Genomic DNA, 21,590 nt, shown 5'->3' with positions numbered 1-21,590 from the left:
CATTTGGTCCTGCAGCACCCACAGATTGTTGTGGGTTCCAACACAGCACGATTATAACCGAATCCGTACTTGCCACTCAGAAGTATGTAGACATGAGAGGCTGGTATGAACCCTTATATTAAGGCTGCCCAACACTTTCCATTGTAAAATATGATTTTCTACTTTAAAAAAAAATAATTTAAGAAGAATGTTATTTATGTTGCAAACTTTTGAGTGCTTGACTCTGCAGCTTTTAGCATAGTTTTGTTTGCTTGTGCGTTTTTATGTAATTTATTTGTATGTTAAATACTAGATGTTTGGTGCTGTGTAGACACACAAATAAAGATCAGTCTGCTCCAAAGGCAGCAGTCTGGGGGCTTGTCTACATCTGGGAAGTTAAGGAAATTTAGCCCAATGCAGATTTCTCCCTACATTTTTCTAATGTAGAAATTGCCTCCCACACAATCAGAGGAAAAACAAGACACATTGTGAGACTCAGAGAAGGGAATTAACTTTGATTTCTTTATTTTAACATACTTGTAATTGATTTCAAGAAGAAAACAAAAACACAACACAATTCAAATACAAAAACAAAATGCATAGAGCAAGACCTTTAAATTAACATAAAATCATTATCACGTCAAACATAAACTGCTTGCCTTAACTTTCAAGGCCCTTCATGGTCAATTCCCACCCTGCTTATCATCTCTCATTTGCTATTTGTGCACTGTCAACTTTCACCTCCAGTTGGCCCATTTCTTAAATTTTCAAACAAGCACCTTCATGCTTTCTCCCATCCTCAAAGTTAATTTATTATCCATTTTCAAATCCCTCCTCAGGACTTTTTTTGCCAAGAGGCCTACAAAAACCTTGACAATGGTTAGGCTGCTCTACAGAGACCACTGCCTATCATGCTAACCAGTGCTGTGTCACTGGTTCCTGCTAACTCCCCATCTCTCTGTCTGTTAATATGCATCTGTTGTCTTTTGTCTTATACTTAGATTGTTATCGCCTTGGGGCAGTATTTTGGTTTTGTGTTTGTACAGAACCTAGCTCAATGATGTCCTGGTGCATGACTAAGGCTTCTAGGCATTATAGTAATACAAATAATAATCAGCAAAAAAGGATGCAAATTTACATATATACAAATTGCAAAATATACAAATTGTTGTTTTAGGCCATGATCCTATAAACATGTAGGGGTCTGAGTCATCCAGTTGAAATCAATGTTTATACCTTTTTGTTTTTGTTTATTTAAAAAATGTTTTACACAGGAAAGGCATGCCTACAGGACCTGTATGTGTGAGTTACAAATGTAATGTAGAGGTTGTTGGCTTGGGCTCTGATACTGCAAATATGTAGGTGTGTGTGTCATCCCACTGAACTCAGTGCAATGACTCATGCATAAGCATTTGTAGGCGTGAGCCTTAGCTTTGATTTAGTGGTAGTCATTATTATTTATTTGTATTGCAGTAGTGCTAGGTGCTGTACAAATACAGGACAAAAAGACAGCCCCTGCCCCAAAGAGATTACAATCTAAGTATAAGCCAAGGATATGTAACAGCTTGGCTCCTCTCCTCAAAGTGGAGTTGAGAATGTAAAGACACAGCAGTTATTTAAGAGGAAAAAACCTCCAATAACTGTCATTGAATTTTAAAACAAGCAAGCAAACATTAGAAAGGAACTCTGTGTCTCGTGGATTATGGCCCCAATGCTACAAAAATGTACACATGTATTCAGGTTTACTACTGTGAGTAGTCCTATTCATTTTAATAGGGCTACTCATGCAAATAAAGATGAGGTTGTGTTTGCAGGATTGGGGCTGGTATGTCCATGAATACCATCATAGTCTCAAAATAGTTTGGTAACATATCCTGTAATGTCAATGCTAATCTTATTTGTGTTTATGTGGAGTTTATGATGTCCACAACTATAAAACAAAGCTGCCAAAATACAACATGGGATGATTTGAATTGTACAAAGTAATCAGTGAGGATGATGTGTTTTCCACTAGAAGAATAGCATCTGTTGTTTTTAGCATGTCTGGAAGCTCTCATTACATTAAGAACAGGTTGGTGGTATATGGGGGTATTCTCAAGGTGATTTAGTATACTTAGCTGTGTATTTAAATACTTTCCAATTATTTTTCCCCTAATTTAAAATATCCAGGTTTTCAAATGTTTGTTTTTAAATAAAATGCTTTGAGGTTTTGTAATTGCTAAAGTGTAGATTGTGACTTGGACTACAAGTTCACATAGGGAAGTAAGGGGGAGTAAAAAACCCCTCTTACATTCGTGTGTGGACTATCAGATGTTGAGTCCAGGTGTGAAGGAGTAAACAGATGCTGCACAGTTGAGTTTGCATGGGGTATCATAATTTGCTGTGAGTATAGGCAAGCAGTAAATTAGACCTGGTCTACACACAGTTTTTGTACCAATTTAACTATTTTGGCTAGAGATGTGATTTTTTTTCCCCTCCTGAAATAGTTAAATCACAACAACCCCTAGTGTGTGGACGCAGTTAGATCAGTATAAAGGTGCTTTATAGCACTGTAACTTATTTTCTTTCCCTTATGGGAATCAACTCTGCTAGTACAAAGCATCTTTATACTGCTCTAAGAATCTGGATTAGGAGGACTGTACCACTTTAATTATAGTGGTATAGTTAAAGTAGTACAGTTTGTGTATATATATTCAAACCCATACTAATCCACTGCACTCCTCTCTTGCAGGACAAGAGGGGAGCAGGGGGGAAATGTGCCTCCGAGGGTGACTGAGGCCTGTCTACACTTAAAAGTTTTGCTGGCATAACTATGTCTGTAGGACTGTGTGTGTGGGGGGGAGGAATCGCCCCTTAACTGACATATCTATGCTGGCAAAAGCCTGAGGGCTGGTCTCCACTAGGAACTTACATTGGTATAGCTACATCTCTCAGGGGTATGAAAAATCCACAGCTGTGCTGCTGTAGCATTTTAAGAGGCCCTTAAGCCTGGTCTAACTTAGAAAATGAGGTTGACTTAACTATGTCTCTAAGGGGTATGAGAAATGCATATCCCTGAGAGGCATAGTTAAGCCAATCTAAGGCGATGTCTACGTGGGCAAAACTTACATTGCTCAGGGGTGTGAATATTCCACCCCTCCCCCCCTTAGTGCAATAAATTACACCGACATATGTCAGTGGAAGAGCTTCTCCTGTCAACATAGCGTATGCCACTTGCAAGGGTGGTTTTTTTATGTCGACGGGAGCTCTCCCGCTGCAGTGCTGTACGTGTAGACGTGACTTAAGTCTCCATGTAGACAGCACTAGGTCAGTGGAAAAATTCTTTTGTCGACCTAGCTATGGCCTCTTGGATTACTTATGCTGACAGGAGAACACCTCCTGTCAGCATAGGGAGTGTTTACACTTAAGCACTACGGCGGTGCAGCTGGATCTCTTCACAGATACACAGGCCCTTAGTATAGACAGTTATACCCATGAAAAGTCCATTTGCTAGTATAACTTACTTCATTCAGGCAACTGGTATAAGCTATACCGACAGAACTCTTGCTGGTATAAGTTACATCACTAGGAGGGTTTGCCGGTATAGCTATATTGGCAAATTCTTTCTAGTGTAGACAGGGCCTGAGGCCCATTGCCCTCTGGAGTAACTCCTGAGGCAATGCACAGCACCCCTGTATAAAGACACAATTTAGCCTTTATTCTGTACAACCTTAACTTCAGTTTATGAAAGTGAGTCTTCTAAAGCTTGCTTTCCAGTCCTCTCCCTCAATCCCACACAGGCTGATTCTAACTGATTCACTCAGGTTTTTTTGTACTGATTTGTACTGACACAGTCAAATTGTTGCAACCTCCTAGTGTAGAGGCTGTAATGCTGGTATAAAGGTGCATATATTGGTATAGGTTCCTTCTGGGAATATGCCTATATAAACCAATATAGTTAAATTGGTACCAAAACTGTGTATAGATCAGCCCTTTACTGTATTTTTTTGCTGAGGTCTCTTTCTCCACTCTTCTCCCTCCTGGACTACTCTTTTAGAGTTTGAAAGTGTGAATTGGTATTACCTACTTGCAAACCATTGCAGTGCCGGTGTGTGTTTTCCAGGGCGTGGCGGGAAAGCATCTTCCTGAAAGAACTCCAGCGCAGAGGGGTCTGCTTGCTCAAACTGCAGGTAGCCAGTCAAAGAACTGGGTTGTACGGACGGCTGCTTGTAACGTTTCAGCCTAGAAAACATGATCCAGATGCGGAGCTACCCTGTAACAACTTTGGGCCTGGTATGTAACGTTTCTATTGATAAAGATGTAAGGTGAAAGGTTAATAACATATTTTTCTAATATCCTTTTTATTATTATGTTTTTGAAAAGGCTGAACAATTGAGACTAAAAGAGGAGAAAAACCTGATCACTATATGTTGAATCTATAGAAAAAGTGCCTTGCTTCTTCACAGTTCATTATCAACACACAGACTTTAAAGCCATAAGGGACCATCATGATCATCTAGTCTGACCTCTTGCGTGTTGTGGGCCACACAGAAGCTTTCCTACTCCCTCCTGCATATTCTCATAACCTTTGGCAGAATTACTGAAGCCCTCAAATCTTGATTTAGACTTCAAGTTACAGAGAATCCATCATTTACTCTAGTTCAAACCAGCAAGTGATCTGTGCCCCACCCTGTAGAGGAAGTTGAAACACTTCCCCCCCATCTGACCTGGGGGAAAATTCTTTGCTGACCCCAAATATGGCAGTCAATTAGACTCAGCATGTGAGTGAGACCCACCAGCCAAACAAACTCAGAGCTCTCCCCATCTAGTGTCCCATCTCCAGCCATGGGAAATATTTGCTAATAATAGTCACGGATGGGCTGTATGCCACTGTAGGCAGTCTCATCATACCATCCTCTCCATACACTTATCAAGCTCAGTCTTGAAACAAGTTAGGTTTTGTGTCCCCATTGCTCCTCTTGGAAGGTTGTTCCAGAACTTCACTCCTCTGATGGTTAGAAACCTTCATCTAATTTCAAGCCTAAACTTCTTGTTGGTCAGTTCATATCTATTTATTCTTGTTCTAACTGTGACCCATCCGTGCCTAGGGTAGCCACCTGAAAATGCCAAGGTCAGGCTGTAAAAGGAGAGCAGATTCTCCCAGCATTGGTGGGTGACACTGAAGTCAGACTTCCCAACCAGCCACAGCTTCTGATTCCCCACACTGGTTATCAAGAAGCCAAAATAAAAATATATACAGCCTCCTTTACTGCATTTCAGTCTCTGGCTCCCAATCAGCCACTAGGTCCAGTAAAGAGACCAGTTATTTAAAACTCTGTGCTCTTTACCAGAAAGGTTTCTCCTGACCCCAAAGGGTCAGCCACAGTACCAGATCAATATAAGTCTGGATCTTACCCAAAATACCACGCTGCCAGCCAATCCTTTAGTAAATAAAACTAAAGGTTTATTATAAAAAGAAAGAAACATACTATAAGAGAAATGTTAAATAATTAAAGCAATCAGACACATACAATTGATTTGAAAGTCCATATAGTTGAAAGTCCATCAGGTTTCTAATAGAATTGTGGAGTTTGCAGGCTTGTATAGTCCCTCTGATATAAACCAGTACCTAGAATCATAGAGTTGGAAGGGACCTCAGGAGGTCATCTAGTCCAACCCCCTGCTCAGAGTATGACTAACCTCAGCTAAATAATCCCAGCCAGGGTTTTGTCAAGCTGCAGCTTAAAAACCTCTAAAGATGGAGATTCCACCACCTCCCTAGATAACCCATTCCAGTGCTTCACCACCCTCCTAGTGAAAAACATTTTCCTAATGTCCAACCTAGACCTCCCCCACTGCAATTTGAGACCGTTGCTCCTTGTTCTGTCATCTGCCACCACTGAGAACAGCCTAGCTCCATCCTCCCTGGAACCCCCTTTCAGGTAGTTAAAGGCTGCTATCAAATCCCCCCTCATTCTTCTCTTCTGTAGACTGAGTAAGCCTAGTTCCTTCAGCCTCTCCTCATAAGTCTTGTGCTCCAGCCCCCTAATAATTTTTGTTGCCCTCCGCTGTACTCTCTCTAACTTCTCCACATCCTTTTTGTAGTGGGGGACCCAAAACTGGACACAATACTCCAAATGCAGCCTCACCAATGCCGAATAGAGGGGAATGATCACTTCCCGTGATCTGCTGGCAATGCTCCTACCAATGCAGCCCAATATGCTATTAGCCTTCTTGGCAACCAGGGCACACTGCTGACTCATGTCCAGCTTCTTATCCACTGTAACCCCCAGGTCCTTTTCTGCCTAGCTCGTCAGTCCCCAGTCTGTAGCTGTGCATGGGATTCTTCCATCCTAGGTGCAGGACTCTGCACTTGTCCTTGTTGAACCTCATCAGATTTCTTTTGGCTCAATTCTCCAGTTTGTTTAGGTCCTTCTGTATCCTATCCCTATCTTCCAGGGTATCTACCACTCCCCCTAGCTTAGTGTCATCTGCAAACTTGCTGAGGGTGCAATCTACTCCATCCTCCAGATCATTGATGAAGATGTTGAACAAAACCGGCCCCAGGACCGACCCCTGGCGCACTCCGCTTGTGACCGGCTGCCAGCTTGACATGGAGCCATTGATCACTACTCGTTGAGCCCTATGCTCTAGCCAGTTCTCTATCCATTTTATAGTCCATTCATCCAACCCATACTTCCTTAACTTGCTGATAAGAATACTGTGAGAGACCGTATCAAAAGCTTTGCTAAAGTCAAGGTATATCACGTCCACCGCTTTCCCCACAGAGCCTGGATGGGTCTCAGTCCTTTTGTTTCACAAGTTCAGTTTAGTTGTAGATGAGTTGATCCAGAGGTAGACTGAAGACAAATGGATGGGGTGCAGTTGCCTTTTATGTCCTTTGGCCTTTGCCATGCTGCTTGTGGAAATTTACAGGAATAAGATGGAGTCCAGGGTCACATGAGTAACTGGTGACTCATCAGGTATATCCCTGGCTTCTCTCCCTGGGCCCATTGTACCTGGGCCATTAAGCAGGCTAGTGCTGCAGCCATCCTGTCTGGGGTGTTGCACAGAAACACAGTACAATATGAAATACAGATAAAAACATATCCATAACGTCCATTACACACACAACACATGAACATAAACATTATCATCTTATTTAGCACATTATAACCTTTCTAACGGTCCCTGACATGGCATATCTCACATGAATTACTATGATTCTGACGTATTGATGTTAAAAAATATAATAAATTACACCCCTCCCCCCCCAAATCCAGCCAGCGTGACACCAACATTGGCCCTTAATTTAAATAACTCCTTTCTTTCCCTGGTGTACACCCTGCTGATGTATTTATAAAGGACAGCCATATCTCCCCTCTGCCTTCGTTTTGTTAGGCTAAACAAACCAAGCTCCTTAAGTCTCCTTTCGTAAGGCAGGTTCTCTATTCCTCTGATCATCCTAGAGCCCTTCTCTGCACCTGTTCTAATATGAACTCATCTTTCTTAAACACGGGAGACCAGACTTGCACACAGTATTCCAGATGAGGTTTCACCATTGCCTTGTACAATGGTTATTACACGTCTCTATCTCTTGTGTCATTTTGCTGAATTGTTGACATCGAGTCTTTTCTAGTGAAAACGTTCTGTCATGTTATAATCCTGGAATCATCACAGGATAAAGCAGCAGGAGAAACCACATTTATTAAAAAATATATATCTTATCTGTAAGAGCATAGAGAGCACAGATAGTGCTGGGCTGGGAGATGCTCTCATTTTAAAATGTGTCCCATTGCAAAAACTTTCTTGAACTCATCCTCTTTAAGTCAGATTTGTAAAGGTATTTAGGCACCTAAAATGCAGATAGAAACTCACTGGGAACCTCAAAAGTGAGTTAGACACTGAACCTGTTTAGGCACTTTTGTAAATCTCTCTTAAGAATCTGTCTTTATCTTAAGTGCCTAAATGTCTTTGTAAATCTGTCCCTTTGTGCCTAAGACAAGTAGATCATATGGTCACTGGGAGATTTTAAATGTCACTTATATGGGTAGTGCCATAAGGATGGTGTCGGTGACAGATGAGTACAAACATCTTCTGAATCAGTCCCCCAGTATAGGGTTTGGGAGGGTTAGATAAAATATGAAAAAGAGGTCCTGATCTCTTGTTATTAAAAATCTCACCACTTCCTTCAAAAGAGCAGGGTGTTACCACTGTTCTGGCGAAATTCCTAGTTCAGGTAATTACATTTTACCTACTAAAACTGTTCCTTAGTTCTAACTGGAAAGTGGATTGCTCTTTTTTTGTCCTGAATTATTGTATAGGGTTGCCTCATTTCTCTCCTGTGGTGGCTGCTTTTCAGAGGTGGGAGAAGTGTATCATTTGTTTTTAATGTACGTTTGTGAAACACTTGATTGCCTTTGGAATAAAAGGTACTTTAGAAATATGAGATCGTTAGCCCATTGCCTTCTAGTTCAAACTTGTCCATCTTGCAATTCAAAAGATTAAATTGTTTACCCTCCCAGCTCAGCCTGGAATCAGCAAGTCAGACTCTGTTCTTTCTTTCTTTCTTTCTATCTCTCTCTGACTGTACCTCACTGCCAGTAAAAAAGAAGCTACAAGGGCAGTCAGATCTCAGCTGGTGATTTAGTTGATGCTGCATGAGGAAGGCTAGAATCCAGTTTGTTCTCCCATAATTGGCTTTGCGTGCTAACATCTGTGAAAACTTGGATTTGTTTGTGAAATAATTAGATGTGACTTGAACACCCAGATGGCTGGAAATTGAAGCTAGACAAATTCAGACTGGAAATAAGGTGTAAGTTTTTATCAGTGAGCAAAATCAACCATTGGAACAATTCTCTACCACTGGCAATTTTTAAATCAAGACTGGATGATTTTCTAAAAGAGATGTTCTAGGAATTATTTTGGGTAAGTTCTATGGCCTGTGTTTTACAAGAGGTCAGACTAGATGATCACAATGGTCCCTTCTGGCCTTGCAGTTTATGAATCTGAATAACCAGATTGTGCCTGGTGCCGAGTTTGCATATGAGGAGGGTGTAGCACACAAGGAACCGTCTACCATCTTCTCAGGGAAAGCAATTGTGCAAGCACAGGGACTATTTCCTTCCTTCTTCCCTGGAGGTGGAGACACAGTGAACCCTGGCCTTTCACTTCCCCTGTACTGACTCACAGCGCAGGACCAGCACATGAGAGGAACAAGCTGCACTCCTTGAGGGGGTATGAAGCATAGTATATTCTTTACTACATAAAGGTAGTATTAAGCATGCTCCTTATGCATGCTGGAGAGTTCAGGGAGGTGTCCTCCCTGTGGTCCCCCTGGGGCAGTGTGACTCTGCTGTTCTCATTGCCGGGCTGTACCTCCATGGCATGGTCTACTCTAACCAGGGGCCATGGCAGCATAGATCTTTTTCTGATCACAGTTCAGCTTTTTTAGTGTTATTTTAAAGACACATTTTAGGGTTTGATTTAATTTTTTATCTTTAGCATGATTTCAAGCCACAGAGGAACCTTGAAATTAAAATGACTTGGCATAAACCTGTGTCTTGCTTGGGGGCAGAAAATGGCATATATCAATGCTAAGCAAAGAGGAATGATGTTGTAATGGTAAATTATAAGTATGGAGCCATTTTAAAGTAAGATTTAATAGGTCTTATTAACTAGAACTTCTTGTAGCTCATGATTCAAAAATATAATTTTAGATGGACTTAACCTAGTGGTTGCAGTTAAGTAGCTTTCTTGGCTGACGTCCATCTCATTAAACCACCATTTCATAATTAAGCTAAATAGTTTGATCAGCAGAGGCCCATCTCTGAGCTAATATGAAAAATGAACTGCTGTTCCATCTGAATGCCAGGTCTCCCTCATTCATTTCTCAGCCCTGACAGCTGACATACACCAGGGCAGTAGTTTGGAAGGAGCACAATGTCATGTCCTCTCAGTCACTTTAAAGAAAAGGCTGTCTGAAATAAATTGTCTGAAGTTCAGTGAAACAATAGCTTTCAAAAAAGCCCCCCAGAGCCTTGTAAATGCACATCATTTCCCTGAGTGCTGTTTCTGGAAGAGCACTTCGTTGCAGGTCTATGGCACGGAAGCCGGCATGAGCTGAAGTCCAGCACAGTTGGTTTGGGGCTTGTTAGTGTCTGAACACTTCTCACTGCATAGGGGAGAATGTATCCTGTAAAGGATCAATATTTTAGGAGGGGGAATGAAAGAGGAGGCAAAAAGCAAGAGGAAAGGGAAAGCGGTATGTGGCTGGGTTGTCGCTCTCTGTCAGTAAGAGAAGGAGAAATCCTTTCTTAGGGGTTTGACACAAGTGTAAACCTGGTGGTGAACAAAGTGCAAGATACTCTTGGGTGTAGATTGGCATATGATTTCCATTGGTCCACTGATTTCAATGCGCTAAGCTGATTTACACTAGGTGGGGGACTGGCTCACTGTCTCCTCAGAGGGACTCGTCTTAGGCATTGTGTGTGTTGGCTTGTGAACAGCATTTGGCCTGTTGTGCACTGAGTTTTTTTCTCTCCTGTGGCTTATTTTGCAGGTGACATTGTGGGTCTTTATGAATCTGCTGGTCAGAACGATCCACTTTCCACAGGAATTGTGACCCGCATAACCCCCAAATTGGTTACTGTTGCCTTTGAGGAATCTCGAGATGGCCTGTTGAGCTTGGACCGAGAGAATTCTTACCGCCTGCTGAAGCTGGCCAATGATGTCACCTACAAGAGGCTGAAAAAGTAAGAGCTGCAGTGTCATATCACCCAGACCCTCAGACAACTCCCCTGGCTCCTCATTCAGTTCAGGATCCAGTTCAGAATTGCTTTGCTTTTTTAGGACACCCCCAGGGACTTGCCTTAGTTAACTTCACTGATCTGATTCCTCTCTCTCAACCCATTACCATATTGCCTCTCTGTCCTGTGCAGTTTTTTCTCTATTGATGGGAGAGTTTCCCTGCTACAGCTTCTGCCATCAGGAACTTCCCCCATGCCTCCTTCCACATCTTTATCTCTTCATCTTGTTTTTAGATCTCCTTTGAAAACTCATCCTTTCCTTCTCACTGTACCTTATAATTTTTCTCAGTCTCTTGTTGTGGAACCGGGATTAAATTATTTATCTCTACAAAGAATTTTCAGATGCAGTTTTTGTAAAAGACACTCTGCAAAATAACACTGGGCTATACCTCATGAGGTACTACTTCAGTGTGTACCACAGAGGTATTAGTTGCACAGTTCCCGTTGCTCATGGAACTTGAATGTGCAATACTCCAGTTACTGAAACTGTATCCTGTTAGTCTTAATGCAGACCTAAGTGCTCTGAAGCCTGCGCTATAATCCAGGTCAGTTACCCTTTTTAGAATGTGAAGTTTATTCACATGCTGGGTCTCCGTGTGGCTAGTGTGAGGCACAAAGGTGCAGAAGGACAGCTTCCAGTTTGAAAACCAAACCGAGGAACTGATTGCTAGTGGAGAGGGGCCCAAGTTAAGCCATCAGGCCCTAACATCCTTAGGAAAGTCTCAATTCAGATTTGAAATGTGTGGCTTGGGACCATGTCTAGATGATTAGGCACTAAGAATCCCCTGTAAGGGAGGGAATGTTACTGTTGCTCACCAGGGTTTCTAGACAGTCAGGAACTTCTGAAAGAATCCTCTTTAAATTTTCAACCTTTATGTTCTCTTCTTTGGCAGAGCTTTAAACACACTAAATCAGTATCACTCTGGTCCAGCATGCAGTCTTATTGATGTCCTCTTCTTTTCCTCTGATCCAAGTGCTCCTGGTGAAACAAGTAAGAACTCTTATTTCTGTTTCTGAAAGTGGATGTAATGCTTTATTGTGGGTGATAGTTCTGGAGACTGAAGTCCTCTGCCCACAGATCAGATTAAGGAACTTGCACAGGGAAGTCTGTGGTTGAGTTAGGGATAGAATCAATTTCTCTTAGTCCCAGTGTATTCACTAGCTCATTGTTCCTGACCCTTTTCATACCGCCCAATCAATCACTGCCCTAGCACATTGATTGAGAACTATGCTGTCCCTGTTCCCCCTCCTTCTACAGACTGGCTGAGGTCCAGTTAGTTCTCCTTCATGCCACAATTTCCTTGCGCTCTATGCCAACAGCTGTATTTTCTTTCATCCTGATTACTTTGCTTTTTTGTTCATGAGCATCACACATGACCTAACATTTCCCCTTGCACACAGACTCTCATTCATATTTTTCTATAAGTTGGAGTCGATTTTCAGCGTAATATACTAGAAATGTAGAATTAATATTCATGTGAGTCGTGCATCTATATTTCCAAGACCTGTGCTTAAACTGAACCATCCCCCATTGCCTTCCTCTTCACCTTTTGGTTATTCAAGGACTCTGATCTATGTTAGATTTTATATTAAATAAGTGCATTACTTTCGTCCTTGTTTTGATGTGTTATTAACTTTACATTTCCTGCATGTTAGCAGAACCACCTTGTGTGATTTAAAAAATGAACTATCTATGAATTGCCCAGATGTGCAGTAGTGTCCATACAGATATTTTTCTCTCCCAGTCATTGCGTATATTGATTAATATGCATATTTAGCTGCAGTAATCAGCAGAGTTGTAATATGACAGCTTTGGCATATCACCTTGAAACACTGAACCACAGTCACAGGCAAAGCATGTCTTCCGTGTATGTCTCCAGCATACACATGTCCTGCTTAATGAGAAAGATGTTGCACTGACCTGGCTTTGCATAATAACGATCTTACTTTATATAGTGCTTGGAAGGTGCTGTGCATCCTCCACTCTCACTGACTCGAAGAGTTGAGGCTGCTCAGCAACTGGCTGGGTAAGCTCCATAATCGTTTAGGCTCTCTAACATTACTTGAAAGAAGGGGAATCCAGCTGCAGTGTGTTCTAAGCTGAGTTGAGGCATTGGTTCAGGAGCAACTTGATGAAGAGTGCCACCTACTGAATCCCAGACCTGATTTCCTTATATTGAGAACTGGGCCGCAGTCAGGCTGTGCAGTGACTCCCGATGGAGCTGCTCTTTTGTTTAAATTGCAGTCTTTCTCTTTATTTTGTTGGTAGCACTCGCTGGCTAGATTTGTGGAGCTCTGAGATCGATGCCAAACATACTTGAAAAAAATTTTTTTTGCCTAAGCAAGAAAAACACAAATCATTTCCAATCTCGTCAGTCAATATCTGTGGAAGGAGAGTGGACATCATCTTTACAGAGGATGAGGAGCAGCGCAGAGCAAGGTTGATTATGCAAATGACTCTCACAGTTGAGGCTGAGCTTGATAACATGCCATCAAGACTTAAATGAGTGTGGAGGAGGAAATGAGCATGACAAGAAGTAGTGAAGTGGAAATGAACAAATAAGTGCTCCGCTCTATGGGTCTGATCCAAAGCTCGTTGCAATCACTGGAAAGATTCGCATCAATTTTAAAAGGTTTGAATCAGGCCCAAAGAGAAAGTGAAGTTGGAAGGCAAAGTACGGTGTACAAGACTTGGTCCTATAGCCTTAGAATTCTCTTTCTTTTTCTTGGGGAAAGAAGGTTCAGAACTTTGTAGATCTAAATATAAACACTCACAAGACTCTTGTCCTGTCTTCTGTGTTTACTGGATCATCAAGGCCCCATGCAGTTTCCCAGTGATGCTTTTTAGCTTAGACAGGATAAGATTCTTCAAACGGAAAGGAAACATGCAAATGGATGAAATTATTAAAAAAAAATAAATAAAAAAAATGCATAGAGAGAATTCTGTGTCTCACAATAGTGCTTTCTGACACATGACTGGAAAAATGTTAAAGCATTTCATATCCCTTTCCTTACATAGCAGAGCACCTCCTTAAAGATCAAGAGTACATCTTTTCTTAATCAGCAGATGCTGTTATCTACATGGACAGATGAATCAAAGATTCTTCATGTGATAATGCTGAGACTGAAAATTTGGTCTAACTTGGGAGTAGATATCAAGCACATGAGAGAAGTGTGGGTGGAATGTACGGAGCAAGAGAGGTGTAGAAAAGATATAGGTAGGAGCAAATGGGAAGAATAACTTGAACTTAATGGCGAGGATGAAGAATGGAATCCAAGGAAAGGATTCAAGAAGAGAGGAGATGTGGTCAGAATGGCATGAAAGGAAGATGATTTTTGATCACAGAATTTTGATTAGACAGAATGGAGAAGAATTAAGATGTAATGAGGTCAGAGAGCAGGAGATCCTAGGGACCAAGATGATAAATAATTAACGCATGGAGGAGGATTTGATTAGTGATAGAGCTATAAAGCCTAATAAGCTATATAATACCCTAAAATACACAGGCTGCAGGATCTCAGTACAAATGTGAAATGAATTTCACAAGTAATATTAAGAGACAGAGTCAGGTGGGGATCAGTAGTTTCTTACTGCTGTAGGTGTGTCAGCAGCTAGGCAGAGTCCTAAAGCCATTGTGTGCTTTCCTCGTAGATTTCTTTACTGGACTGATTCCTAGCATATAGCCTCTTGGCCTGGTGAAGAAATCTTCCAGTTTTCAAAAGATTAGTGAGGTTGGTTTTCTTTTGAAGTTCTACAAGACCACAAATAAATAGACTTGTAATAGCTTGAGACACTCTCTTGTGCTACTCAAACTGGTAAATGGGTTTCAGTTATTTTCTAATGAAATGTACCGTGATTTACAATATGGTCTTAACAGCTTTTGTTATTTTGAGAGCCAATGTGTAGACTGCCAAATACTGTGGCTTAAGGATCTATATCAGTGGCTGCATGTGTCACACAAGCTATGCCTGGTTAACCCATTTCTCAGCTGATTAGGTGATGGACAATGAATCCAACGAAGCGAACGTAGCATGGTCTTAAAGTCATTAACAACAGTCAGCATCCAACCCCAGTTTGTGATGCTGCACTGCATAAAGAAACAACCGTTGGGCGCATAATGGTCATAACAATAGCAATTTTAAGCAATTCCACTCAGACTCATAGCGAAATATAGAGCTGCTGACAGTAGTCTGTGTGCTGACCTTCATCCAGTCCCAGTGTCACTAGAAAATCCTAGCCACCAGTAGTGGAATGAACTCCAGTTCAGGCGCTGGGATGTCTCCCACTAGAATTCTATCTACTGAAGCCTAGTGCTAACTTGCTTTCATTTTTGAGTTTCTTTCTTTGGGCCTCTCCCTTAAACTTTGGACACACTAGGCTTGCATTAGTGGTCTTATAAGCTGCATTTCTACATCTGCTGTCTGACAACTATTGCTGTTTGATGCTTGGCAGTCATTTCTACCACCTCTGGCTGTGATTTTGTTAGAACTTGCAAGCTGAGCCCCGGTCAGACCTGGTCAATATTTGGAGGGGAGATCTCCGAGGAGCAGTCAGGTGCTGAAAGAAGTGATGTTGGTGATTCAGAAGGTGCTTCTTGTATGCATCGGCATGGTATTAAGGAACACTGGGCTGCCTCCCTCATGAGATAGAAAGCTGAAATCCTGATGATTTGAGGTCGTTTAAGATCCCATGGCACTTTTCTGAAGCATAGACATGATAGACCCTATGTCTGGGGCAAATCCCATTGTGACTAATTACATTAATCTCTAAAGCAAACTGCAATTGCAGCTGGATACAACATTATTCACTTTCCATCCTAAACTACCGAGTGTTATTTATTGATTTAATTTTTAGTTATTTACACTTATGATAGTGTCTGTCCAAGCCTACAGCATTGTAAAATGATTGAAAATGCAACCAAGAATAAATATCCTTTAATACAAACACAAGATCTTTCAGAGAGACTACAAATATAATGGTCCATGCAGTAATCTAAGGTAATATAACATAATACGTAGCTTTTGGACATAATATGCCCAGATGAAATAAATCTGCTATAAAGAATAAGACCCTCCCTCAGAACAGTCTCTGCAAATCCCTAATTAAGCCTGGGAGAATAGATGTTCCTAATGGCAGGCTCTGAACTTTAACAAGTCCTGGTCTTGCCAAACCAAATAGGCCACAAGTTCTAGAGTCTCCTTATGGAGAATTCCCTGCCTCGGTCTCTCTCCCTTTTAAAACAGCTTGATCACAACTGCCGTTTGCCATCCCTTGTGCAGCTGTGGCTCAAACCCTTTAGAGCTTTCTTAATGAATCCCACCCTTAATTCCAGCTGTTAAACAGCTGCTCAATTACACCCTAGAGGTGGCTGTGTTTCAGTATGTTTGTAGTGATTCCTGTGTGTATATGCTGAAGCTAATAGGATTTGGATTTCTTCAATGTGCAAGGCGCAACATAAATTAAGCTATTATCCACCAGGGGTCAGCACTGTGCTATTAGCAGTATGCAGCTAGGGCAGCCTCCTAAAATACAGATTCACATTCTTGGATCACTCATTGTGGCTCAAACTTCTTTGACAGGCCTAACTTGCAGTTGCACAGCAGAGGGTAGCAGAATCTGTTGCTTCTCTCTTGAGGCTGTCCAGGAGAAAGTGGAAAGAGTAAGTGGGTCATCTGCCTTGCTCAAAGGTGTGTGTCACGAATGAACCTGTTTTCATGCCCTGGTCTGTTTGTGAGCCACTGCTGAAAACATAATAATGGCTGTGCTGCCTTTAGCTGTGCAGTTGTTGGGCTACCCACATTCAGCTCATTGCTTTGGAAAGAGCTTTTGGGTATCTTGATCATGAAAGGTGCTGCTGAAATCACAATTCAGTTTTATTCCTCTAAGAGTACATGGTTTAAAAAACTTGTTTAAAAGGGCAGTAGTGATGAAGGGTAGAAGCTGAGCCATTAACAGAAGTATTATGGAATCTCCTAAGATTTACTGCAGAACTTTATCTAATGCTCTCATGGGGTAGTTCTCCATTTACATTGGGCTGTTTGTAGTTGCACTCGTTCACCTGACGAACCCCAGGTATGCCATGTCTCTCATGCACACTGTCTTTACATAGTCACTGCACTGTAACACTACGGATTAGCAGCCTTTAAAAAAGGGTGTGGAAATTATCAAGGCATTGCCTTGCTATCTACAGCAGAAAAAAATTCTTGCCTGTATTCTCTTAAATCGATTACTTCCCTTTGCTGAGGAAATATTAGCAGAATCTCAGTGTGGTTTCAGACCATCTCGTGGGGCAAGGCAACCAACATGATCTTCATTTCCCGTCAAATCCAGGAAAAGTCTTGGGAGCAAAATCAGGACATGTATGTGGCCTTCATGGATTTAACAAAGGCCTTCAACTCTTCAATCGTGAAGCCCTGTGGAAGGTGCTGGCTAGATTTGGTTGTCCTCCAAAATTTATTAAGGTCCTAAGGATTCTTCATGATCAGATGACTGCTACCGTTCTTTCTAATGGCTTGGAGGCAGACCCTTTTGTCATCAAAACTGGGATTAAGCAAGGTTGTGTTATTGCCCCAACCCTGTTTTCCATCTATTTAACAGTCATTCTGGTCCTCGTTAAAACCCGTCTCTCTACTAGAGTTGACATTCAATATAAACTGGATGGGCAGCTTTTTAATCTTTGATGCTTCCGCTTGAAGTCTAAAATCCTCAGGGCATCTATCATTGATCTTCAGTATGCTGATGATTGTGCTATCCATGTGCCTACTGAGAATGACCTTCAATCTACACTGGAGTTTTTTGCACAAGCCTACCAAAGCCTAGGACTTTCACTTAATATCAAGTAGACTAAAGTGCTCTATCAGCCCGCCTCAGGACTTGCACATGGTCTGCCACAAATTACTGTTGAGGGACAGACGTCGGAGACAGTCGAGCATTCCTGCTACCTTAGTAGTCAACTCTCTCAAATGCAAAAATTGACAATGAGATTCAGTACAGGATCCAGTGTGCAAGTGGTTCCTTTGTGAAATTGCTCCAATTCATTTTCACAGATCGTGACCTACGGAAGGACATCAATAGCCAAGTTTATGAGACAGTTGTCATCCCTGCACTCCTTTGTGGATGCGAAACCTGGGTGACTTCCAACAGCACCTGAAGAGTCTGGAGAAGTATCACCAACGATGCCTCCGGAAGATCCTTTGCATCAAATGGGAAGACTGGTGCAGTAATACCAGCATGCTCACTGAAGCCTATATCACCAGCATGGTTCTTATGCACCAACTATGCTGGGTTGGACATTGTGTATTGAGGTCAGACTTTCATCTCCTAAAACAGGCTGTCTACTCTCAGCTCACCTATGGTCAGAGATCTTGTGGTGGTCAGAGCAAATGCTACAAAGATACATTGAAAGCATATCTTAAGAAAACTGATGTGGACATCGTAAGTTGGGAGGAGCAAGCCACCAACCAACCTCAATAGCTCCATATCCTCCATCAGGCAGTGGCCACTTTGAGGAGAAGCATCTTGCCCTTGAAGCTGAAGAGAAAGAATGAAGGGAAAAGAAAGAACTTTCTACCAGCAAGGAGCTGCTCCACTGAGAAATATCTGTACCTATTGTGGGTGATCTGTGATTCCAGGACTGGACTCCTGAGTCCATCTCAGGACCCCTATGTAAACCCGTGGTAGAGATCATCCTCGAACTGAGGGATTGCTGACAAATCTGTAGTGGCTGTGAAGGAGTCAGGGAGGGTTGCAGAGGAAATAAAGCTCACTTTGGAGTGGGAAGCTGTAGCCCCTTGCAAGACTGCCTCCCATCCTTGGTTGTGTCCAGTTGTGACATGTCCTGTCTAAGCACTCATTAGAAATAGAGAGGAGTGTGTCTTGTTTTCCATAATCCCTTTTAAAAAGTCACTTAGGTGCTGTTCTTCCATCAGTAGCTATGTGGGTCCCTTTTGTGTTACTACATCTATGAGTTATATCTCAATGAACCCCATAGGTTTGAGAGGCCTCCAGACACTGAAAATTAAATCCCTGGCACTGGTGGGCAGTTACAGGAGTACTTCCATGACCTGCAGTGGGCTGACTTCATCACTGAAAGGGGTTTGAAACCTGGCCCTTAGAGTTCGATGGGACCTGAATGATTGCATGCTAGAGGGATGCCATCCCACTTCACATGCTTGTCATGTAACTTTCCCTACAAACTGCTTCCTCATTGCTCTAACGCTGAAAAGGAGTGTGGCTTGTCCCAAACCAGGGCTGCAACAGTGACAAGATTCTAGCTTCTCCTCTGTCTGGCTCACCGCCACCATGCAGAGGGATCCTGGATGTGTGAACAGGATAAAAATTTGAAAGTAGAGTACTGATTGGACAAGAGGCCTGACACACGTATTCATTTCCCGTATGTACGTCAGGGCGTAAGCATGCTGCCAGGTCTGATTTCAGGCTAACCAAAGTACTTGGAGATTCTTAAAAACACTGACCAGCTCTTGAGAACAACAGTCTGCTAATAGATGGAAGCAGATCAGCTGAGCTCTGTGCATTTCATGACAGATATTCTGAGCCTAAATGATGGATGGGGAAGAGAAATAAGACAAAGAGGCTACAGCAGGAGGCAGAAAGCAGCAACATGGTCAGTGTAGGCAGGTGTTGTGTCGTGTCAGGAGAGGGCCAGCTGGCCATGGCAGGAGTCAGAAAGGAAGATCTTCCCTCAGAGTGGGACTAGGTGATGAAAAACTCTCTTTAATCAAACTTAGAATCTGAAGAATCAACAAAAAGTCCATACCTGAGCTGGGAATGAACTGGGGTCTGTTCTAGAGAGAGAGACAAAACCCACCATCCCCTCCATTCCATTTCCCAGGCCAACTATAATGTCAGGGAGACCTGAAGAAGCTTCCAAACTCAACTGGCAGGGGAAACCTGTTCCACACTCTTTCTCCACTCACCAGATGGATAAGCAGTCTGTAGGCTGAACTCCCTGCCCCTCCGGGTAGGTCCACCACTGTTCCTCCCTTCTGTTTTCTCAGCAGCCCGTAGTTTTCAGGCCTTTGGCAACCACTTCTTCCTGGGTCTACAAAAGGGCTCCTTCTTCCTCCGATCTCTCTCCTTGGCCCGCCAGGATCTTCTGTCCAGCTGGAGAGCCCTCCCCTCCGGGCTTGACACTTCTGGCAAGTGTTGTGGGGTGGCCCAGACAGCAAGGCCTGTCTGCAGGCCAGACCATGGAATACAGTTTCTCCACCCCATCCCAGTGATTGATAGGTGCTTGATAGCCTTCGTGAAATGAACTTGCGGTCTCAGTGCACACAAAATATCTTCAAAATTCACCTCTCTTTTGTGGTCTTAGAGTGATGCTGAGGACTGAATAGGCTGGGGGCTGAACCACCTTGCCATTGGGAGCAATGGCCCCTCAAAGTAAGCACACTGGCGGGGAGTGAGGGGGAGAAGCTGGCACTGTCATTTCTCCTGATGTGCCTGCTCCATAGAGCACCTTTTGCCAGCATGCTATGGAAAAAGCCTGTCCCTGTTTGCCAAACTAAAAAAAAGCAATGACTCCTACTTACCAGCTGTTCCTCTTTGTGGGAAATATCTCTCATTTTGGAGCTGTTTTTCCTGTCCCACAGAGACTTGATGTTCTTCTGCTAGTTACTGTAACAGCCTCTAATCACAAAAAAAGCAGAATAAGACACAAGGAAAATAAACCGTTTTCTTCCCCTCCCCCTTGAAGCCTTTTGACCCCCCCTGTGTGGTTAACCTTTGCTCAGGAGTTTTAAACATTGGCACCGTAGATGGGAACTGTGATGGTGGCAAGGTGTGTACCAAAGGAAGCACATCATTCAGTGGCCTGATCTAAAGTTCATTGAAGCTGGAAAGTCACTTTCAGTGGAAAATCACCCGCTGACTTCACTGGGCTTTGGATCAGGCCCTAAATGAAATAGTGAATGATACTAGGCAAAAGATGGTGTGGGGAACTTGCCTTATGTGGGTTTTCACCCAGCCTTTATTTTCTGTAAATTTCAGTCTCATGAGTCAGCTTTTCTGTGGTAATTAATTTACAGTAATAACAAAAGAGATTAGCAGATGGATTATGTGGGATGAGAATAAATTTGGCTCTAACTCAGAGTAATCTGAGAGGTATAAAGAGACATAAACTACTTGTATAAATAAGAAAAGAATCCCATATTTTGAAAGTAAGAGCACAATCAAGATGAAAGTCACATGTTATTTTTCCTTTTTCTGTGTTGCTAGCAACATCTTAGATAATTAGAATTGAAAGAGATTTGAAAATCTAATTTTATTTTTCACCATTTATGCTATTTGCTTGGCATTGCGCACTGAAACTGGACTGGTCTGTTTTACTTTTGTTTACAGCGAGTGTAATTTTTCTGCTTCTCCTGTGCTAGCACAATGCTCTTGTCTGTGGATTCATAACCAGCAGGGGAATGATTAAATTAAAAACAAAACCTTGACTTTTTCTCTCACTGAACGTTTAATGTCATCAAAACATTTCTGTTCCCAGTAACAAAACCAAACAAACTTTGGCTGCCCCTTTAAATGCTATCCAGTGCAGCAATGTCTCGATAACAAGCTAGCTGCAAAACTCATGCAGACTCTCTCTGAAGCATACCAGGATAACAAAGCAAGGATGCTCAGGAAAATGCGTGTAACCTATCATTTTTGAAAGAAAGCCAAGTTTCAGTATTAGTCCCCAGAGTGTTAAACAGCTTGCCTCACTTGCTAGAAATGTTATTCTCATTATCAGACTGATTCACACCAGCTACCAGGAACATCTTTTATTCGTATCGTGTATTTACTCTTTTTTGCAAATGCCCAAT

At 42.2% G+C, this 21,590-nt stretch overlaps 1 protein-coding gene across 2 annotated transcripts in view; it reads left to right on the top strand.

Moving 5' to 3' along the window:
- Window positions 1-21,590, top strand: part of IGHMBP2 (immunoglobulin mu DNA binding protein 2) — a 75,270-nt gene that overhangs the window by 535 nt on the left and 53,145 nt on the right. For both annotated transcript variants that reach the window (XM_067540452.1, XM_067540451.1), the window contains exons 2-4: window positions 4,082-4,251; window positions 10,520-10,712; window positions 11,660-11,757. In XM_067540452.1, coding sequence (XP_067396553.1) covers window positions 4,082-4,251; window positions 10,520-10,712; window positions 11,660-11,757 — 461 coding nt within the window. The remainder of the gene's footprint in view (window positions 1-4,081; window positions 4,252-10,519; window positions 10,713-11,659; window positions 11,758-21,590) is intronic.

Source organism: Emydura macquarii, unplaced genomic scaffold (genome assembly GCF_026122565.2).
Source record: "Emydura macquarii macquarii isolate MOO-44397 ecotype Brisbane River unplaced genomic scaffold, CSIRO-AGI_Emac_v2 contig_587, whole genome shotgun sequence".
Taxonomy (NCBI): domain Eukaryota; kingdom Metazoa; phylum Chordata; order Testudines; family Chelidae; genus Emydura; species Emydura macquarii.
This window is presented reverse-complemented; position numbering and strand designations above follow the sequence as displayed.